At 47.4% G+C, this 16,735-nt stretch overlaps 1 protein-coding gene across 1 annotated transcript; it reads left to right on the top strand.

Moving 5' to 3' along the window:
* Positions 1–1,667: 1,667 nt before the first annotated feature.
* On the top strand, positions 1,668–3,066 carry LOC127348214 (uncharacterized). The gene is made up of 4 exons (XM_051374302.2): positions 1,668–1,765; positions 1,878–2,256; positions 2,345–2,464; positions 2,878–3,066. The coding sequence occupies exons 1-4, from the start codon at positions 1,668–1,670 to the stop codon at positions 3,064–3,066; spliced, it is 786 nt and encodes a 261-aa protein (XP_051230262.1).
* The last annotated feature ends 13,669 nt before the right edge of the window (positions 3,067–16,735 follow it).

The raw sequence follows: 16,735 nt of genomic DNA, 5'->3' as shown, positions 1-16,735 counted from the left end.
TGTACCCCCATGTCACAAAAATTTCAAAACCAAACTCAACATGTAGGCGGAGAAACAAAGTCACTGGGCCAAATTGATGGCCCAAATAACATTAGGCATTATCCATGGTTAAATTTGTCTCCTTTTCTTTTCATTTCCAGATGGTGTGTTGAATTTGGATTCGATTTACTTCATCTGTCCATAAGAGAATGTGGTAATTTTGTGTAAATTTAGACGTGACACTCTTTTAATCTTATCTACAGTTATATCCAAATTTAGACAAATATTTGATATCTTTTTATGATACATGCAAATTTTGATAAAGTTGAGATAAATTTCAGAAGGAAGTACATTACGAATTATATTTTAATAATTTTCAAATTTCCTATAGACTGGGAACTGGTAAGAAGTGAATGCCCAATGGTGAAAGGGGGTTCGAAATGAGACAAACAACACAGCACCGGCCGGCTACCCCTACGGAAAAGATGGTCAAAAAGAAAAAAGAGTGGGCAGAGGGCCAGAGCGGTAAATATGTAGTGACCCTCTCTTGGTCGCCAACTGACGTGTGGACCCACGGCTGGCCTGTCCCACGCGTCATGAGAGAAGGTCATACGGGACGGGGTTAAAACTGGAGAGACAACCGAATCTTTTTCTCCAGAGCGAGCTGTGAAATACTAGGAGGGAGGCTGCCGTGCGTGCTTCATTTCTCCCCCGGAGGCGAGGCGAGGAGAGAAGGTCGAGGGAGGCGGCCTTCCACCTCCTTCCTCTCCTCTCCAGTTCTTCAGATTTGTTTCGTCCTCGAGCTCTAGTGGTATGCTCTTTCTTCCTCCCCACACCCCACACCTCGAGCTCGAGCTCTATCTATACCTACGGCTTGCCAGTGCAAATCGCCTGCGTCTTGTTGGTGCAAGTGCAAATCGTTGGCTGCAGGTTCTTGACGCGCGCTCATGGATTTCGGTTTCGATCGGACCTTTTCTTCTCGATCTACTTGTGGTATCTACTTTAAGATCGATAGCGCTGCTTCCAGTTCTAGTCCACGCTAGCTAGCTGCGCGCGCGCGCGTTAGATTATATGCTATATACTGTATTTCCCTACTAACTCGATCGGTGCTTTTGTTCTTGATGAATGTTGACGATCTCGGATTTAAGTTTATGCGTCCCGTGCGGTTGCTGTGCTGCTTGAAGCCATCGCTGCTTCCCGTCCATGGCGTGGGCGCGTACGCGCGTGGCTAGATTTGCGTGCCTTTTCTTGCTGCATTCAGTTTTGTGATTATGTGTGTGCGTCCCTGCATCGTTTCTGCTCGACTTGTGGTCTTTAAATCCATCGATACTTTCTGTTTAGATGCAAATCGGTGTGCTTCTTTCTGTTTGGGTCTGCGAGTTGCCATTCGAGTTCCTCGTGCTGCTTAAGCGATTGTTGCTCATGTTCTGTGCTAGAATAGATTGCCGTCCTTGGATCTAATGATGGGTCTTTTTTCCGCGTCCCCTACTGTATCTGTTCGAGTGTTGCGGATACTTGTTGAAGCCATCGATCCCTACTCACAATCTATGCGCCGGATGAAATTGATGATTGATTCCAGTGTCTCTCTTCTTGTTCTCAAAGACGAACCAACTGCATGTTTCTGATCTGATCTTGTCCAGTTCCTGCATGCAGAGTTGGAGCCGTGAGCGTGAGGTCGATTGGAGGCTATGACGATATCAGTGGGGAAGATCATGTTGGGCGTTCTTGGATGGATCCTGCTCGGGGCTGGGTACCTGTTCACCATCGGCCTGCTCGCGGTGCCATAGTAAGACCAAAACATTCAGTCCTCTTCTTCTATTATTATCTTCATGCACGCATGGTTTCTGAAATCCCAGTATATACATACTGAGTTACTTACTACTTGATTTATGTTCCAGCTTTAGGCTCAAGGAGCTCTGGATTGCAGAGCAGGGCGTGGATCATCTGCCAGTGATGTATCTGCTGTCGCTGTTCAACTCACTCACCTGGGTATGCTATGGCTGGCTGCCGCCGCACAAGTACGCAGTGCTCATCATCTGCGTTGTCGGCGCCGTGGTCCAGCTCGTCTACACCATCTGGTACATTATCATTTGCGCTCGCCCTGGTGGAAAGATCGTCACTGCTTTCTTTCTCGCTGTGGTTCTGCTCACTTGGGGAGGCCTGGCCTTCGTGATCTTCTTCTCTGATGGTGGCCTCTTCGGTAGAGGACCAAACTCCCTTGATAGCCTTGCCACATTCACATCGGCTCTCACATACCTCGGCCCACTTACTGACACGGTAGGCTAAGCTTTTGAAAGTGCCAATTCGAGTTCGTTTTGCTACTATTCCTGATGGTGTTCTGTTTTGGGCTTTGTTGTATATGCAGCTGGTGGCCCTCTGTACTGGCGACCATGCGCGGATGTCTGTCCCAGTCATCCTTCTGTCCCTGGGCAATGCGGTGTTCTGGGGAGAGTATGGAAGGGTTACAGGCCAGCGGATCATCCGGGTAAACCCCTCCCTCTCTCCCTCCATCTCCCTTCAGTTTTGCTACATGATAGTTGTTTCAGAAAGCTGAGTTTCGAAAAGTGAGTTGATGCACTGGTTCTTGCTTATCTGCATCATCTAGACTCCATGGCAGCAACAATACTGCTGCATCATCTGAACTTTTGTTTACCAGTTGTTCCTACATCATAGTATCTTCAGTATTTTCTATTCCCTTCCTTATGCCGTTCTGTACAGTTCTAAATGATGTACTGAAGGCAGTTTTGTGTTACCGGTTGGTCTTGCGATATGGTACCTTCAGTAGTTTCTATCCTGTGTCATAAATTGCTCTCTATCCTCCCAAAACGTTGCTCTACTTGCGTGGTGGTTCTAACTTCTAACCAAAACACACTCATATATACATCTTCCAAATTGCAGATCGCGAACGAGGTTGGCCTAGGAAGCCCTATACTCCAGCTCGTAGCCTACTTGGGGCTGAGGCATAACGAACTTCACCAGATCATCTATGAGGAGATACCTGAGTTTTACGCCCAGATGATTCAGTTTGTGTCGCAGTATGTTTTACTCCGCCCTGATGAGAATGAAGACGACGACCAAGCTGAGTGATTGCTGCGCTTGTTGGGGACTAAACCAGACTAGGAAACATTGAGGCATTTAGATAGGCAAAACTATGAGAATGGATTATTCCTCCACATGTGTTACCATCCTGTCACATTATGCCTTGGGTCATACAATATGTCGTTTTGATGTGCTTGACTCTAGGTCATACAATATATGAGACTGTATTGCTTTTTGTTTTGGGTCACACAGTATCTGACTTTGCATTCGTTCGTTCTGTTGCTTATAGATTTTCAGTTGACATGATTACTGAAAAAACTCAATTCCTTGAGCAGCCAAGACATACCCATAACAAGCACGTTCAACTTTTGGCTTGCAAATTGCAGTAAGCAAATGAAAAACACCCCCTATCGTACGTCGGATAGAAATGAACCGGACCGATGATGTGCCTTTGCTTCTTTTGCATCCCACGGCCGACAAATAGCAGGATCCCCATTCCAGCGTCCTTTTATCACAAGTCGTAGTTTAGGTGTAAAACATAATGAGCGCTAAGAGCATCTCTAGCCGATGCCCAAAAATTTAGAGGAGCAAACGACAGACTAAAATAGAGGAGAATAATTTTGCTCCTCTAAACGGTGGCCGCCAGATTGGAACCCCTAAATCTCTAAGGACTAATTTTTTTTACATCATTTTGCAAACATCTCAAACATACAAAGTTCAAACATGCATTCATATTATCCAATAAACAATAAATTGATCAAGTTTGATCCAAAAGCACAACATAGCATGTTGTCGAGGCCACCACCACCTCGGCCACCACTTCCTCGGCCACCACTTCTTGTCCTCAAGAGCTATCTTAATCAATAAGAAGACTGAAATTCAGAAGGGACCCCCTCCAAGGATAGGGAAATAAATGTTTGGTATGAAGAGACCGGCAAGATGACTATGGAAGATTGGTGACATTCACTGCAATCAAGGCAGAAGATGAGGAATACAGGTTGCAACTCCCCATTCAGTTCAAATAGCCGAACAAAAGATAGATACGTTACAACCACTGCAATTGTGGCCATGCACCAGGAAGAATATAGATATTATCCCTCAACGCTAGATGAGATCAGTTAGGGAGATGAAGATATCCAGGAAAACATTTGCTTGAAAAGCGTAGGTTGTAGTACCGCGGTCGTAGTGCCAAACGCAAGCCGGTGTGAGATAATGCCAAGCAAGAATCATAGTTTAAAATAGCCGGTTATCTCATTTAGTCGCGATATTTTTGGAGGCAATGAAAGGCTAAAGCCGGGCTATAGCGGGCTAATCCATTTAGCGGGTTTTCAAAACTTTGTAATGTTAGATGTTATGTTGTTATACCGTATGACTTTGTATACGGATACTTCTCATGTACTATACGGCTTGTATGCCCCACTATATAACACGAAACCATACCCAGCTCCACGGTACGTTCCGCCAAACCAAACTAACATGGTATCAGAGCAGGCTCTTCCCCTGACCTAGCTGCCGATCCGCCGCCGCCACCGCCGCCGCTCCTCCTTTGAGCCGCCGCCGCCGCCGCATCATCTACAACTCGCCGTCGCTGCAGCTCTCTGCCGCCACCGCGATCAAGATCCCACAACCAAAACCAGCCAAAACCCAAAAACCCTACTGCCGCCGCCGTGTGCTACCTCTCAGCCACCGCCGCCACATACAAGCAAAACCCGGCCGCCACTGCAAGACAGACGCCGCCGATCCCCAAGCCCCACAACCACAAACCCCAAAACCCTAGATCCCACCTCTGTCCGCCGCCACCATGAATTCCTCTACGTCGAGCTCAGGTCTGGTCGCGGCGCTTGGGGCTCCTCCAGCCCAACAGCTCACCCGTGGCAATTTCCTGCTGTGGAAGGCGCTGGTGCTTCCCGCCTTCCGAGGTGCCAACGTGATGTCGCTCCTTGACGGTACAGATCGTGCCCCGCCCAAAACCATTGAAGTTGAAGATGCAGACAAGAAGAAAGTCCAAGTGGAAAACCCGGCCTATGTTGCCTGGATAGCGAGGGACCAACAGGTGCTTTGTTTCTTGCTGAACACGCTGTCTCCCGACATCCTGTCCCATCTCCTTGGAGTCGAGTCCACGGCTGAAGCTTGGATTTCTATCAACGCTATGTTCAAGACCGCCTCTCGCACCAAGGCTCAACACCTGCGTGAGCAGCTCAATGACACCAAGAAGCTCACTATGACTGCATATCAGTACTACACGAAGATGAGAGGATTTGCCTCAGAACTTTCTGCCCTTGGGAAGCCCATTGAAGAGGATGAGTTTCTTGGCTACTTGCTTCATGGCCTTGACAAAACCGAGTACAACTCTCTCATTACCACGGTGAATGGAAACCCTGGTACTACACTTGATGAATTCTATGATCAGCTGTCCTCTTATGACATGCGCAACGGTGTTGAAGAAAATGGTACTTTTGTCTCCTCGACAAATCTGGCCCGTCGTGACCGTGAGCAGCGCTCTCGAGGAAGAACATCACCTCAGCGGCGGTACACCTCCCCACGTGGCCGTAGCCCTGATCGCGGCTCTCACCGTGGAGGAGGCGGCTACCGCTACTCCCGGGATGATGACCGCGGCTCCTGGTGCAGCGATGAGCGCCGTGGTGACGGTGATCGTCGTGATGACAGACGTGACCGGCGTCATGATGATGGTGACCGCTATCGCCGGTCTGATGGTGGTGGATGCCGTGACCGTGCCCCCACCCCTTTTGTTGACACCGAATGCTAGATTTGCAAGATTCATGGTCATCCCGCCTCAGATTGTTGGTGGCGCTACTCGGATGATAAGAAGGACAAGGGGGACAAAGGAGAAAAGGGTGCACATCTTGCATCCTATGGAGTGGACACAAATTGGTACACTGACATGGGTGCCACTGATCACATCACTAGCGAGTTGAACAAGCTCCACATCGCCAACAAGTACAATGGACAAGATCGGGTTCGCACTGCTGAAGGTAAAGGCATGCCCATTAGTCATATTGGGTAATTCGATTTTACACACCTCTCATGGTTCTTTTGATCTCAATAACATCCTTCATGTCCCTAATGCATCCAAAAATCTTTTGTCTGTGCATAAGTTCACTCTTGATAATCATGTCTTTATTGAGTTTCACCCTTTCTTCTTTTTAATCAAGGACCAGGACACTCGAAGAATTCTGTTTAGAGGTCCCTGCTACGGTGGGTCTCTATCCCTTGGTGCCTATGTTTCATGAGACCTCCAAGCTTGCATTCGTCACAATAAAGCCGTCATCCTCTACATGGCATCGTCGTTTAGGTCATCCATCCTCCTTTGTGGTTCAGCAAGTTCTTAGGAAAAATAAAATAGCTTACACCCCTGAGAGTACTTCATACATTTGTGATTCTTGTCAGTTAGCAAAGAGTCATCAGTTGCCATATCCCACATCTACTAGTGTCTCTACTGCTCCCTTGGAGCAAGTATTCTCTGATGTATGGGGCCCTGCTCCTCTCTTTGTGGGAAAACATGCATACTATGTAAGCTTTATCGATGATTTCAGTAAATTTACATGGATTTATTTGCTTAAGAAGGGTTCTGATGTTTATCAAGCTTTCCTTAATTATCAGCAATATGTTGAGCGTAAGTTTGATAGGAAAATAGTTACTATGCAAACAGATTGGGGTGGTGAGTATGAGAAACTAAATGCATTTTTTCAGCAAATTGGCATGACACATCATGTTTCCTGTCCTCATGCACATCAACAAAATGGCTCAGCTGAGAGAAAACATCGCCATATAGTTGAAGTTGGTCTTGCCTTGCTTGCTAATGCATCCATGCCTCTTAAATTCTGGGATGAAGCATTTATCACTGCCACTTTTCTCATAAATTTACTTCCCAGTAAGGTTCTGAATTTTGAGACTCCCATAAAACGCCTTTTTCATATTACACCAAATTATGATGCTCTTAGAACTTTTGGCTATGCTTGTTGGCCTAATCTTCGCCCTTATAATAAACGCAAACTCGCTTTCCGCTCAAAACAATGCGCTTTCCTTGGCTATAGTCCTCTCCACAAAGGAGTCAAGTGCCTAGATGTGTCCACTGGTCGTATATACATTTCTCGTGATGTTGTCTTCGATGTAAATGTGTTTCCTTTTCCTCTCTACATCCAAATGCCGGTGCTCTTCTCAAAAAGGAAATTTTGCTTCTTCCATCATCTATTGACTCATCATCATCACATGAGGGTGCGCGTAATTTTGATAACCATATGTCTCCTATTGTGCCTATTGTTCATGTGCTGCAGGATGCGGAAGTCCCTGTTGAAAATCCTACTGAAAATGATGCTCAAACCAGCTCAGAATTTGAAGTTGAAGATTGGACAGAAAATGACTAAACAGGAACTGAAACCGAAGATGATGCTGCAGAACATTCCCTGGACACGCTCGATCCCAAGGCTGCACGGAATCCCGAGGTGGATTCTCCCGCCTCCGATCTGGACGCTGGCGCCAGGCGGTCCCCGCCCGCACGCGCCAGCCACACGCCTGCGCCCACTGCTGGCTCGCCACTTGGCGCCGCGCCAGACGCGCCGGGCCGGTCCCCGCCGCGGTCCCCGCCAGCGTGTGGCCGGCACACGCCTCCGACCAGCCCTTCGTCGACACCTGGTGCTGGCAACCCTGCGCGCCGGTCCCCTCTGCTGGCCTCTCCTGCCAGCTCTGCTGGGGCAGATCCTGCCTCCCCTGGATCTTCTATGGCTGCAGCAAGTGGGGGGCAATCTGATGCTAATGGTGATGAAAATTCCAGCTCAAACTCCGACAACTCCGGCGATACAAATGCTGCTAATGCTGCTGCACCACCACAACCTCCGCCTGCTGAACCTCGTACTCGTCTTCAGAAAGGTATAAGGAATCCTAAAAAGTATACTGATGGAACTGTTAGATATGGCATGTTGTCTTCTACAGGTGAGCCATGCACTCTTGTGGAAGCTCTCAATGATCCAAACTGGCAGCAAGCAATGCAAGAAGAATATGATGCTTTGATTGAAAACAAGACATGGCACCTTGTTCCTCCAAGCAGAAACAGAAATTTAATTGATTGCAAATGGGTATATCGTATTAAGAAAAAAGGCAGATGGTTCAATTGACAGATATAAAGCACGACTTGTTGCAAAAGGTTTCAAACAAAGGTATGGCATTGATTATGAAGATACTTTCAGTCCTGTAGTTAAGGTTGCTACTATCAGAACTGTTCTATCTATCTTTGTCTCTGGTGGATGGAGTCTACGGCAGCTAGATGTCAAGAACGCGTTTTTTCATGGTGTTCTAGAAGAGGAAGTCTATATGAAACAACCTCCAGGTTTTGAAAATCCTTCTGCACCGCATTACATTTGCAAACTTGACAAGGCTCTTTATGGGTTGAAGCAAGCACCTCGAGCCTGGTATTTAAGGCTCAGTTCCAAGCTATGTGCTCTTGGTTTTGTACCCTCAAAGGCTGATACTTCACTGTTGCTTTACAACAGGTCAGGTATCACTATATATATGCTCATTTATGTTGATGACATTATAGTAACAAGTTCCTCCGATCATGCCATTACCCGTCTGCTTTGAGATTTAAATGAAAATTTTGCCATCAAAGATCTAGGTGATTTACATTACTTTCTTGGTATTGAAGTAAAAAAGGACTCACAATGGTTTGATTTTGACACAAGAGTAATATGCAAATGACTTGATTGGAAAAGTCGGAATGACCGGATGCAAAGATGCACCTACACCTCTATCTTCTACAGAAAAGTTGTCTCTTACAGATGGTACACCTCTAGGTCCTGAAGACAGTACCCAATACAGAAGCATTGTTGGAGCATTACAGTATTTTACATTGACACGTCCAGATTTGTCTTTCTCAGTTAATAAGGTTTGCCAGTTCCTTTATGCTCCAACTACAGAACATTGGACAGCTGTTAAGCATATACTTAGATATGTTCATGACACATTGAAAGTTGGAATCACATTTGCAAAATCTTCTTCCACATTTCTCAGTGCTTTCTCAGATGAAGATTGGGCAGGCTCTCTTGATGATAGAAGATCCACAGGTGGTTTTGCCATATTTGTTGGGCCAAACTTAATCTCTTAGAGTGCCAGAAAGCAAGACACAGTGTCTAGATCCAGTACTGAAGCTGAATATAAGGCATTGACCAATGCTACAGCTGAGTTAATTTGGGTTGAAGCTCTTCTTTCTAAACTTGGAGTCAAGTTAAAGGAAAAACCATGTCTTTGGTGTGACAACTTAGGTGCTACATATTTGTCTGTAAATCCAGTGTTTCATGCTCGAACCAAACATATTGAGATTGATTTTCATTTTGTGAGAGAGAGAGTTGCTGGTAATCTCTTAGATATCAAGTTTATTTCTAGCAAAGATCAAGTTGCTGATGGTTTTACTAAAGCTCTTCCTGTTAGAAGGTTAGATGAGTTTAAACGTAATCTTAACCTTTCAAAAGGTTTAGATTAAGGGGGGTGTTAGATGTTACGTTGGTATACCGTATGACTTTGTATCATGTACTATACGGCTTGTATGCCCCACTTTATAACACGAAACCGTACCCAGCTCCACGGTACGTTCCGCCAAACCAAACTAACATGTAATATTTTAGTCATTTTTTACAAAAATAGAGAAAAACTATGACTCAAACAAGATTCTTGATACAACTTATTCAACTATTCAAGGCAAACAAGTATTCAATTATTCAACTCACAAGTTTTATCTAATCATATTGAATGAAAATTTCAGAAAATAAAAAATAAAAAAGAAAAGAGAAGAGAAATTCAAAATACAGGAGGTTTAGCGGCTAAATTAGAGGCTATAGCTATAGCCTACTATTAGCGGATTTTTTTTCTCGTTTAGCCTATAAATGGCATAATCGCAGCGGTAGGCCTTCCAAAAAGCTATAGCGCTATAGCCAGCTATTTAAAACTTCGGCAAGAATGCAGATCCGAAGCAGGCCTGGAAACTGATGGATGTAAAAAAAGAAAGCCGGCTCAGGGAATGCAAATGATGATTTTTAAACAGTTGATAATGCTGGACGAATCCGATCTGTTGAACCCGGAATCATCTTCTAATTCTGGTTCAGAAGAATAGTCGAAAAGGAACACAGTAGCAAGCCTAGGCGATCCGCCTAAACAAGATCGCTTCCGAGAGTTCATTATCGGAGATGTATGCATGAGATGATTTCAGAGAAAAACATCAGTTTGGCGCTAGGATTAGTTGAAAGTTGAAACACTGAAAGCTAAAAGGCAAAAAAAGAAGAAGAGGAGGAGCAGCTGTCCAGACGATCGGAAAACACATGCGCGCCGTCCGGAGAGCTCCCTGTCCATCTCGCCATGAGGCGATGTCAAATCACTACAGGAATCGACCAAGACGCCGACGGCCGGCTGCCCTCGGCGTAGCCACGCCTGGCCCTCGGCGTAGGCTACGCCGACGGCAGCCCTCGGCGTACGCCCTCGGCGTCGACTTCCCTCGGCATAGGCAGGTGCGCTGTCGGCGTAGAGCTGGCCCTCGGCGTACGCGTCCTACGCCGACGGCCAGGTGAGCCCCTCGGCGTCTCGTGGCGGCGCGCCGTCGCCGTTAACGGAGCGGCGCCGGACGCCGACGGCCTGGCCCTCGGCATAGGGCAGGCTGCCTGCGTGAAAAGAAGCGACGTGGCGTGCCGTGGTGCTGCCAGTTGCGGCTTCTACGCCGAGGGCAACCCCCTCGGCATCTGCATGGTTCATGCATGGACACGTGGCGCGCAACCGGCGCAAGGTCTACGCCGAGGGCAACCCCCTCGGCATAGACCTGACCATATGGTCACGCCAAGGTCTATGCCGACGGCATTGCCCTCGGCGTAGGCCTTACAAATTTTAATTTTTTTGTTATTTCATCCAAATTTCTGTTCCAATTCATCTGAATTCAATTCAGCAGGTCCAATTCATCCAAATTCATCTAAAATCGACCAAATTCGCCATAATTCACCAAAATAGCATATAATTCACATAATAGCATACATGGTGCACATAATAGCATACAAGCGGAGAGCGGAGAGTGCCATGTCATCCAAATACATAGTAGTAGGTAGCGCATGATAGGAATAGTAGTAGTAGCAAGCAAGCGCATAGATAGTGTGAGCCTACTAGCGCATTAAGGACCCGGGCGGGGTGCATCCGCCCTCATCGTTGGCGAAACGAGAAGCCCGGGGCCGAGGTTGCGCTCCAGTAGAAGCTGCAGAAGAACCAGCTGGAGAGGCACCGGGAGTACGCCCAGGAGAAGTCGACGGAGAGGCACCGGGAGTACGCCCAGGAGAAGTCGACGGAGAGGCACCGGGAGTACGCCCAGGAGAAGTCGACGGAGAGGCACCGGGAGTACCACCTCCATGAACCGGTGTGACCTCGCGCCCACCCCGCGAGGCCTGGTTCCCGGAGCATCCCGTTCCCTACATGTTCCCTACATGTTAGCAACTTGCGAGGCAAAGGAAAGTGGTAACTACCGGTTTGGCAAAGAACTTACCGGTGTGGATCCGTAGTAAGTCATAGCGAAAGTTGCCCTCGATGGCATGATAGGCAATTCCCCCGCCATGGGAACTTGAGCCGGTGGCGGTGTACCACTAGACAAAGAAATCATCAGTGCCTGCAAGATAGGTTACAAGTCAGGCTTTGCAGAAATAAAGCATCAAACTGAGACTTGTCATCTACTTGCGAGAGGAAAGATTCAAACTTACTCCTATATACGCCATGTAGGCCGTATTCTGCTTATTCCACTGCGCAGCGGCCTGCTGATACGCTTCATTACAGGCTTCGAAGGCCGCCTCGAACTCAGGCAACAATTTCAGAAACAATGAATCTCATCAACACTTAGCCATGTAGGAAGGAAAACCGGAAAGAGGATGAAAATGAGGAAAACTTACATCGTAGGCGGGTGGACGAGTAGGCCGGGGACGAGGCTGGGGGCTGTCGGCGGTGAGGGTCTGCTTGAGACGCGTGTAGCTCGTGGCTGGGGTAGGCTTGATCGCCTTATTCAGAAAGGGGAAACGGCCATGCCTACGCCCGCGCCCCGACAGGACCAACGACTCCTCGTCGGTCGGCAAGCGCAAGGGGTCATCCACCTCCGGGTGACGAGACAACACCATGTCGTAGTAGTCCTCCTTGGCGGTCTTGGCATTGCCGTAGTACTGGGGCTGAGGCAATGCGGGATCGGGCTTCTTCTTCGTTCGCATCATGTCATATATCTCGGGATCATGAAGCACCACCCCAGGTGCTGCCTCGGCCAGCTGCATCGCGAAAAGGAAGGTTATGCGTATCACAAATTTAACATGACGGGAAATGAAAGAAGGTCGTTCCATGTATATACATACCACTTTCCCCTTGTAGCGGGTGTAGTCGCGGTTTCCCGCGTAGTGTGTGCCACGGGTGCCTCGGTTCTCCATGTTACGCCTCGACACGGCTGCAAACTCCTCGTCCTCCCTGAGCCACCTCGCCCTAATCAGCTCCTCCCATGCGTCCTTATGCTGCTCGGCCCACTCGGGACAAACCTGAAAACGCAATACTCAACTCAAGATAATCCAATGAAAACTTAGCAGCAATGTAGAATCTCATTGACATTTTACTCACCGATATGTACTCATCAATGGTCATTGCCCATTCCTCCGTAGGCTCGTTACCGACATAGTACTCCTTCTTGACCCTCTTACCCTTGTTAGCCCAGAAGGCACTAGCGCAAGTGACCTTTTGGTTGTACCACTGCTGCGGTGTCAACCTCTCACATGCGCCACGCAAAGTGAGACGCGCCTGCCTATCAAGCTCTGGGTCCACACGATAGAAGCACTTCCATCATGCATAAATCAGTTGTGAAAGTCATTGAGTTAGCACATTAGGATCATCAACTATGAACGGTGCTCGAGAAATATATGTCTTACCCAAAACTTGGTGGTCACAGCCTCAGCAGCTGTCGCGAAGCCTACGGCAGGGGCATCCTCATAGTCCGCCCAAGTAGTGGCTAGCTTCGTCTCGCCACCGGGGACCGTGCTAAGGGGAGTGTATCTGCCCGGCCAGAACTTCTTAATCAGGGCCCCAAGCAAGCTGTTAGGCTGGCGGGGGGGCTTGGCCTCCCATGTCCAGTTGCTGCAAATAAATCACACATTAGTACACATGCCAAATTGTTTATTATGACCAAGATGAAAATACATGTTCGAAATTTCTAAAGTAGTACACTTACTCATCGCTCGAAGGAATGATAAGGGCCTTCTCATCATGGGTCTTAGGCTCCTTCCTCGCCTCGGGGACTCTAGCTTCTCCACGAATCTTCAAGGGCTTCGGCGCACCCCCACCCTCCATCACCTCCAACTCAGCCCTAGAGTCTGACTCGTGTGTAGACTCCGTCTCCATCTCCACCTCCCCACTAGACGGACCCTCTAGGAACAACTCAGGAGCCACGTCGCCAGAAGCGGAGGGTGGCTCGTCAAAGTCCATGTGTACCCCGCCGCCACCTCGTCCTCCACCTCATCCTCGTCCTCCACCTCGTCCTCCTCGTCCTCGTCCATCGGTACCATCGGCGTAACGCGGATTGCGCACCGGGGCTCGATCACTCCGTCTAGGCGCTCTAGGAATATTCCTCTTCACCTGCGCCATCGTCCTAAGCAAGCTCTCTGAGTCTTCCTTGCCGCTGCTCATATTTTTCAGTCACCTGCATTGAGAAAAAGAAAACAGTTAAGCACAAAGAAATAATAAAATGAAGATACTAAGAATAAAAGGCACAATACAATTAAGAAGCATGTTGACATAATAAAATGAAGATACTAAGAATAAAATGAAGCATGTTGACAAATAAATACTAAGAATAAAAGACCCTCACCAGCCATCATCACTCTCACTCTCACTCTCATACTCTGTCTCTTTCTCTTTCTCACTATCACTATCACTATCTTTTGAGTACAAAGTTGAAGGGTCGGTGGGTGGAGGCTCATCATAATTGTCATTCGCCTCAAGTAACTTCTCGAGCATAGATATGTCCTTTAGATCCACCACTGACTCACCACGAGTTTCTGCATCATTCCCGAGGTCCTCTTCAACAAACGGTTCTAAGATATATTCCCCGAAGTCCTGTTCCTCTTGATAGAAAATCCCCTCGTATGTCACAGGGTCAATGTTGTTGTAATCATCCTTAGAGGGAATCGGTAGGTTACCATGTGGCGATACCTGGAAGACGACTTCCCAACCCTTGAGTTCCGCTTTCTGGCATGGGTAGGGCAAATAATAAACTTGCTTGGCTTGGTGAGCCACAACAAAGACATCGGCTCCGCTATAGGTGGTTGAAGGCCTAACTTCAACTAACCCAATGGACTTATCACTTCTCTGTCCACCTATTGGGTCAAACCAATGACACTTGAACACGACGATATTGAGTTGCACGTTCGTACGATTGAATGTCAACTCGTATACACTCTGTAACCTTCCGTAGTAATCAAAGTTATTGGCTCCTTTGGTGTAGACCCTAGTATTTATCGTTTTTGGATTCGCCCGGCCCTTCTGGTGCGTCTCTGTATGGAAGTGAAACCCATTCACATCATACTTCTCATACTTGGTCACCTCACGGCTACAACCTTGGGAAACACATTTCAACTCATCTATCATATCAACGTTTCTCTCATGGCCCTACAAGAACATTTCAAATTTGTTGTGTGCATTAGTTACGTGTAATAAGAGGGACAAGTCACATGTTGCAAGGTAAGAGGACAGGTTAGAAATTACTTTTTCCATGAACCATGACACGAAGTTTTTATTAATTCCGGGAGCACCCTCTTTCAGTAGAGTGTCCATCTCCGAGGGTTGGGGCAATTCATCATACGGCCACATTTCATCCGTGAATTCGCTGAAAGGAGAAAATAAGCATTAGACCGAGACGAGGTTACTAGCTGCAAAGTAATTTGTTCACCATTTTACCTTACGAATGGGACCACTTCCTTCATATTCATAAGCACATATAGCATTATGCAATCCTTCTCTTCGTTCTCCAATTTATATTTTGTTCCTTTACCAGCCTTGCCACCGGGGAATTGGAATAGTTGTAGCTTAGGATCATTCTCGGGCACGTCGACATTGTAACGAGTGACCGGGTTATGCTGAGTGGGAACATCATCGGGGTAGTAGGTTGTCGCGGCATCTGCCATCTCCCGAAGGCATATTGCCTCAGCTATGCATGCTTCAATCTTGGCCTTGTTTCCAGTTATCTTTCGAATATACTTAAACTCTCTCTCAATACAGAACTGCCAACGAAACTGCACCGGGCCACCCAAGAGTGCCTCGTTGGCGAGGTGCACAATGAGATGTGCCATCGGAGTAAAGAAGCCTGGCGGAAAGATCATCTCCAAATTGCATAGCAACTCCGGCACTGTATCTTGTAGTTTTGCAATAACCTTGGGACATATCTGCTTAGCACAGAGCGTGCGGAAGAAATGGCTCAACTGCGCAAACACTCGCCAGACTTTCTCGGGGATATACCCTCGAAGCATCACCGGCATGAGCCGCTGAATCCATATATGATAGTCGTGACTCTTGAGCCCGGTGACTTTTCCCGTCAAAAGATTAACTCCCTTACTCATATTCGAACAATAACCATCAGGGAACATCACGACGTATTTGAGCCACCTGAATGCCTCCTTCTTTTGGATGGAATCAAGGCAGAAGTTGGCATGCGGCTTGAACCAATTCTTTTGACGGCCAATAGGACGCTTCATGTGTAATTTTTCCCTATCACAGAGGATCTCAACATCGACTCTAGCCTTGACATTATCCTTTGACTTCCCGGGAATGTTCAGGCATGTTTGAAAGACGGACTCCGCGACATTCTTTACGGTGTGCATCATATCGATGTTATGGGGAAGTTCGAGGTGCTTGTAATACTCGAGCCTCGTTAAGGCCGCCTCGTGAGTCCAGTTGTGCGTTACACCATATCCCTCAAATTGATGGCCAGTTGGCTTCTCCGGAGGCACGAGAGCATGTAGCTCGGCTTCAATAAGTGTACCATCAAACTTCGGCACATATTTTTTTTCATGCACAACTTTGCCCTTCTTGAAGTTCTTTTTGTCTTCTCTAAATGGATGCCTCCTTTTGAGGAACTGTCGATTCGTGTCAAACGCAACATACTTGCGACCCTTCTGTAGCCAAAGGAACTCAAGCCGGTGCCTGCACACTGGGCATGGCCACTTACCAGCTGTACACCATCCACATGTTAGGGCGTACCCGGGCTTGTCATGCATGGTATACTGCAACCAAACTTTCATGTAGAAGTTTGTCTTTCATGCTCGGTCGTACGTCAATGTCCTATGGTGCCAAGAGTGGTTCAAATTTTCCACAATCGGCTGCATGTAGACACTCAAATTCTTCCCCGGGTAATCAGGCCCTGGAATGATCAGCGACAGAAACATGGTCTTCCTCGTCATTAGGACTCCAGGAGGGAGATTGAGCGGAATAACAAACACGGGCCAGCAACTGTAATTGGCAGTCGACATACCATATGGATTGAAGCCATTTGTTGCTATCGCAATTCTGACATTCCGAGCCTCGGCTGCCGCAATGGGGAATTTCTTATCGAAGTTCTTCCATGCCGTACCATCGGATGGATGTCCCATCTTCAACTGCTTGTTTTCGTCCTCGAATCTCTTCCCATACTTGTGCCACGTCATCTGTTTGGCTGTCTCCTCGTGCA

The sequence above is a fragment of the Lolium perenne genome, chromosome 4 (genome assembly GCF_019359855.2).
Source record: "Lolium perenne isolate Kyuss_39 chromosome 4, Kyuss_2.0, whole genome shotgun sequence".
Taxonomy (NCBI): Eukaryota; Viridiplantae; Streptophyta; class Magnoliopsida; order Poales; family Poaceae; genus Lolium; species Lolium perenne.
The sequence above is the reverse complement of the archived record's forward strand: the minus strand, read 5'-3'. Positions and strand labels throughout refer to the sequence as shown.